This window comes from Chelmon rostratus, chromosome 2 (genome assembly GCF_017976325.1).
Source record: "Chelmon rostratus isolate fCheRos1 chromosome 2, fCheRos1.pri, whole genome shotgun sequence".
In the NCBI taxonomy this organism is placed as follows: domain Eukaryota; kingdom Metazoa; phylum Chordata; class Actinopteri; order Chaetodontiformes; family Chaetodontidae; genus Chelmon; species Chelmon rostratus.
In genome coordinates, this window is record NC_055659.1 from 28889676 (window position 1) to 28895725 (window position 6050).

General features: G+C 54.6%; 1 protein-coding gene and 1 pseudogene across 1 annotated transcript; both read left to right on the forward strand.

The window, feature by feature from the left end:
- Window positions 1-1155: 1155 nt before the first annotated feature.
- LOC121613136 lies at window positions 1156-4291 on the forward strand (annotated as a pseudogene).
- Window positions 4292-4299: 8 nt separating this feature from the next.
- LOC121613147 lies at window positions 4300-5316 on the forward strand (the record flags this gene model as incomplete). Its single annotated transcript, XM_041946437.1, has 1 exon — window positions 4300-5316. A coding segment is annotated over one exon (1017 nt), but the record flags the coding sequence as incomplete, so codon positions are not given.
- Between the last annotated feature and the right edge of the window lie 734 nt (window positions 5317-6050).

Below are 6050 nucleotides of genomic sequence, written 5' to 3' on the forward strand. Positions count from 1 at the left end.
CCCTGACGACCTCGGACAGGCTATAACTTCCGGTGTCGCCAGGGGATCTGTTCCTTTTTTCTTCTCGCTTCGCAGGTGTACTACGGTCATAGCATTAGCTTGGAGCTAGTTATCACCGCTACGTACAGCAGTCTTGCAGCTTGTCGCCGGTAGCCTTGTGACCGCTCATTGCTGGTCGGAGCTGCGTCAAGCTGTCACTCCGGGAGGCGGTGTGTGCGGTTTCACCGGCATCGCCCCGGGCAGTGAGGCGCTCCATCCTTCGGATTATCCTGCATCACACGGTTGGATCCGACTGGTAAAGTACCGCTAATCAGACACATATTGTACTTTGTTGGTGACGGCAGTGTTTTCGCTCCCTCTCCCGGCTTGGTTGTGCTCTGTTACTCTCACAGTTAGCCGCAGTGTGTCCGCTTAAGCTAACTTTATTAATTGGTAGCAACTTTGGTTGCACCTGTTTTGTTTAGTAGCCTTACAGTTACGACTTGTTGGTGACGGCAGTGTTTTCGCTCCCTCTCCCGGTTTGGTTATGTTCCGTTATCTTTTCAGTTAGCCGCAGTGTGTCCGCTTAAGCTAACTTTATTAATTGGTAGCAACTTTGGTTGCACCTGTTTTATTCAGTAGCTTTACAGTTACGACTTGTTGGTGACGGCAGTGTTTTCGCTCCCTCTCCCGGCTTAGTTATGTTCCGTTATCTTTTCAGTTAGCCGCAGTGTGTCCACTTAAGCTAACTTTACTAATTGGCAGCGACTTGGTTGCACACGTTTTGTTTATTAGCTTACAGTGACGACTTGTTGGTGACGGTAGTGTTTTCGCTCCCTCTCCCGGCGTAGTGTTGCTCTGTTATCTTTACAGTTAGCCGCAGTGTGTCCGCTTAAGCTAACTTTATTATTTGGTGGCAACTTTGTTTGTACCTGTTTTGGGCTAGTAATCTTGCAGTAGCGACCTGTTGGTGACGGCTGTGGTTTCGCTCCCTCTCCCAGCATAGGTGTGTTTTTGTCTTCGGTCTCATTACGGTTAGCAGCAGTGCTTTCGCTCGAGCTAATCTGGTTGTTCTGGCAAGGACTTCGTACCTTGCAGCGTCCCGTTTGATTTAGAGTTGGCAATAGCAACTCGATCGTAATTCTTATGATGAATTCTCACTCCTGTACCGCCTGTATGGCGCCTCTGCAGCCCGAGGACGGTCATGACCTTTGCCCCTCATGTCTTGGCATCGAGCACCTGAGGGAGGGTCTATCAGAGGACCCCTGCATGAATTGCAGCTTCATGCCCCGGGCAGTGAGGGTTGCAAGACTGGCTGAGGTGGAACAATTTTTTAGTGGTGTCCCCTCACAGGGAGTCCTAACTGATACTCGTAGGCTGTCCCCAGCCCGACCTAGCCGACCAAAGCGTCGGGCTCCAGACACTGACGGTGCTTCCTCCAGGAAGAAGACAAAAAAGTGTGAGCTTGCTTCCAGAGTTGACCACTTGACAGCAGAGCTTAATCAGATGAAGTCCATCTTTTTAGCCCTCCTGACAGGGACTGGTGCAGGGAGTGCGTCTGCATCCGCTCCTCAGGTGACCTTGTCTGGTCCAGAGGATGACATCCTCTCAACGGCAGCTTCAGCCACTGAGTTTGGGGAATATGGGACAGACACGGTCTCTCATGACACTGTTTCCCATCCCTCACAAGCAGGCTCTCGTTCCTCGACCCATAGTTCAGGTGGTTGCTCAGAGGGTAACTCCATGGGGGCCATCATACGTATGGCCTTGGTGTGCCTGCAGCTAGATGCACCGCAGGCCCAGTCGGTTCCAGCGAGCGCATCGGGAACTCTATGTCTCACCTCATGCTCGCCCTCTCAGCCTGCCTTCAAGAGACTACACAAGACACATCAGCTCATAATTTTAGTGATGCGTCTCTGCAGGCCTTCGCCCTGATGACCAGGGAGGTAGGGCGTGTGATGTCCACCCTGGTCCAGGCTCACCGGCAGGTTTGGCTGGCTCAGTCACCCTTCTCAGAGGCATGTAGAAGGACCCTTCGCAGCATCCCGGTGGAGCCAGGAGAGTTGTTTGGGTCGGCTGCTTTAGAGGCACTAAAACGGACGGTCCAAGCCAGACAAACCAGACAGCAGCTCTCAGGTCTCCACAGGAGTGTGCCCCCCCCTGCTCGACCTAGAGGTTCTTCAGCAGTTGTGCAGCGCCGCTCTCAGCCACAGCCTGGCTCTGGTAGCTACCAGAGGCCTCGGCAGCCAGTACAGCGACCAGTGCAACGGTCAGCGCAGCAGCCTGCTCGACGGGCAGCTCAGGATGCCCGGGCCCCTGATTGGCAGCCCTCTAGTCAGCCTCGGGCCTTGGATGTTAACCGGCGCCCCCCCAGAGCCTCCAAAGGCCGGGGGGCCTGGAACTGAAGTTCCGGGGCTTGTCGTCGGCTGCTTTTCCCAGCAACAGCTCAGTTATTGGGCTGCTTACACCTCGGACCCCTGGGTGGTGTCCACCCTAGCCCAGGGGTACAAACTGCAGTTCCGACGCCGGCCCCCTCCCTTCAGCCGGGTCAAAATGACCACCATAAGCGACCCGGCAAAAGCCTTAGCCTTGGACCAAGAGCTGTCTGCCCTCCTGGTCAAAGGTGCCATCGAGCCAGTAGATCCCCTGTCACAGCCCGGGGGATACTACTCGACGTACTTTCTGGTGGAGAAGAAAGATGGCGGATTTCGCCCCATCCTCGATCTCAGGGGCCTCAACAGATTCCTGAAGGTAATGCCATTTCACATGCTCACCGTTGCAGAGGTTCTACAGGTGGTTGCCAGAGGGGAGTGGTTTACTTCCATCGACCTGAAGGATGCCTATTTTCATGTTCCCATCATACCTCACCACAGGCAATTCCTCCGGTTTGCCTTTCAAGGCCGCCATTTTCAGTTCAGAGTGCTACCCTTTGGTCTCTCCCTCCCCCCACGGGTGTTCACCCGCTGTGTGGCAGCAGCCCTCTCTCCCCTGCAATCATGGGGCATAAAGATCCTTCCCTATCTAGATGACTGGCTGGTGTGTGCGCCTTCCCAGTCTCAAGTGGTGCAAGATACGGCTGCTCTTCTGGCTCACGTGGCCCGGCTGGGTCTCAGGGTGAACATCAGCAAGAGCTGTCTGACACCTTCACAAAGTATAACCTTCCTAGGTGTGGCTCTGGACTCTAACCATGAAGGCTTGCCCTTCAATTCGGCGGGTGGACGACATCCTCCGCCTCCTTCCCCTCTTCCGGCAGGGCAAGTGGTTGCCCTACGTGCAGTATCTACACCTCCTGGGCAAGTTGACAGCTGCTGCAACCGTTGTTCCTTTAGGCTTGCTGTCACTTCGCCCTCTTCAACGGTGGCTGAACAGCCTTCACTTGGATGCCAAGTGGCACAGGCACAGGAGGATCAGGGCATCAGGGCGCTGCCTACTTGCTCTGTCTCCATGGAGGAAAAGGGCCTTCATGTTACAGGGTGTGCCAATGGGGTCTGTTCCGTCCCGTCGGGAGACTGTCACAACGGATGCTTCCCTCTCAGGGTGGGGTGCAGTGTGGCAGAACAGAACAGCTCAGGGACAGTGGTCTGCTCAGGCTCGCACGGAGCATATCAATGTACTAGAGCTACGGGCTGTGCACCTGGCGCTCAAGCACTTTCTCCCATACTTGAGGGGGAGGCACGTACTGATACGGTCGGACAACATGTCGACCGTTTCTCAAATAAATCATCAAGGGAGTACCAGGTCAATGCGGTTGCTGCAGGTGACCTGGAGCCTCTTGACTTGGACAGCCCACTGTCTGGCCAGCCTCAGGGCAATGCATCTACCGGGGAAGCGGAACGACGTAGCAGACTTTCTTTCCCGCCGCAAGCCTCCCCCAGGGGACTGGCGGCTTCACCCAGAGGTGGTGCTCCACATCTGGGGCCTCTTTGGCAGGGCAGAGGTGGATCTCTTTGCCTCAGAAGAGACTACCCATTGTCCTCTTTGGTTCTCCTGGACGGAGGAGACCAGCACTCTGGGGCAGGATGCCCTGGCACACGAGTGGCCAGAGGGTCTCCTGTACGCATTCCCGCCAGTCCCTCTGATTATGGCAACGCTGCAGAGGGTTCTTCAGCGGGGCCACAGACTGCTGCTGGTGGCCCCCTTCTGGCCGGGGCGGACGTGGTTTCCTCTCCTTCGCAGGCTCTGTCATGGCTCACCATGGCGCCTCCCCGACAGGAAGGACCTCCTGTCTCAGCTGGGGGGCCGGGTGTGGCATCCCAACCCTCGTCCTCTTCAGCTGTGGGTCTGGCCGCTGCAGGGTCCGATCCGCTGCTGAATGAGTGTATAGGCACCGTCCGCAATACTGTCCTGAACGCCAGAGCACCGTCTACCCGTGCACAGTATGAGAACAGGTGGCGGCTGTTCTCTGGGTGGTGTTCAGGAAGGCATGAGGACCCTGTGCACTGCTCTGTGCCTATTATTTTGGAGTTTTTGCAGTCCCTCCTGGACAGCGGTCGGTCACCCTCTACCCTGAAGGTGTACGTAGCCGCCATTTCATCTCGGCACGTTCTAGTCAATAACAACACGGTGGGATGTCACAGGTTGGTGACCCTCTTCTTGAAGGGGGCTCTGAGACTACGTCCCCCACGACTGCCGAGAGCTCCAGCATGGGACCTGCCTCTGGTGTTGGATGCTCTGTGCTCGCCACCCTTTGAGCCCCTGGCACAGGCAGGCCTACGGTGGTTGTCAGTGAAGACTGCTTTCCTACTTGCTATCACCTCGGCAAAACGTGTTAGCGAGCTTCATGCTCTGTCGGTCAGCAGTTCCTGCCTACGCTGGAACTCAGACGGTTCAGGGGTCACCTTATGGCCGAATCCTGCTTTCTTGCCTAAGGTCTTGTCAAACTCGCACCTTAATCAGCCTATCCACCTGCCTCGGTTTGACCCACCAGTAGGGGAAGGGGATGGGAAGTCGGTGCTGTTGTGTCCTGTGCGTGCTCTGAGAGCCTATGTGGACAGAACTGTGGGCATACGCCAGTCGGACCAGCTTTTCGTGTGCTTTGGCGGTCCAAAGAAAGGTTTTCCTCTCTCCAAACAGCGTCTCGCTCACTCGATCGTGGAAGCCATTTGTCAAGCATATAAGGCGGGTGGTCATCCTCTGCCATCTGGCGTGAGATGCCACTCTGTGAGAAGCGTCTCCACATCATGGGCTGCACTGAGAGGAGTGCCTCTGGAGGCAATATGTGCCGCAGCCTCGTGGGCGTCGCCAAGCACTTTTGCAAGATTCTATCGGGTAAACATTGCCTCTCCTCACCCACTGGGTGTGGTCCTCCTACCAAGTTCTTCTGCTTCCAGTCAATAAGGTCTGTATTTCGGATTCCTCGTGACTTTGTTGGTATTGGTCATCCAGTGCTTAAAGCACCGCCTCTGGCGGTCAGGAAGAATGAAATAGAACGATAGTTACGCATGTAGCTACAGTTCTATGAATCCTGGATGACCGCCAGAGCGTTCAGTCCCTCAGAATCTTTGTGGCTTCGCGAGAAGATTCTGCAGGAACAGATCCCCTGGCGACACCGGAAGTTATAGCCTGTCCAAGGTCGTCAGGGGGTCACTCACAGGTGACTTTGTTGGTATTACTTCTCGACCTGCGCATGCGCGAGACGGAGTCATTCAGTGCTTAAAGCACCGCCTCTGGCGGTCATCCAAGATTCATAGAACCGTAGTTACATGCGTAACTATCGTTTTTCACTCAGATTAATTGAAAAACGTTAGATTTTGACATGACACCGAGGGCACATTTTGCTAACTTGAAGCCTTGGAAACTTTTGTGCGTCAGGTGAAAACCCAGTTAGTGTGTTTTTTCAGATTCCGTCACTCGGTGGTTGCCCGTTAAGGTTTTGACAGGTGATCTGTGGTGTGTCTTTGCAGTGTGTGTATTTTCTGTGTTTTATACTTGATACCTCTGTGTGAACAGGCCAGTCTCTTTTCACAAAAGATGTTTCACTAACACATCCTTGTAATTTGCTGCTTATTTCATTTAGAATATGTGCCCACTAAGGGCTGAGTATGGATATGGAACTAGAGTTGTGTCCTGGG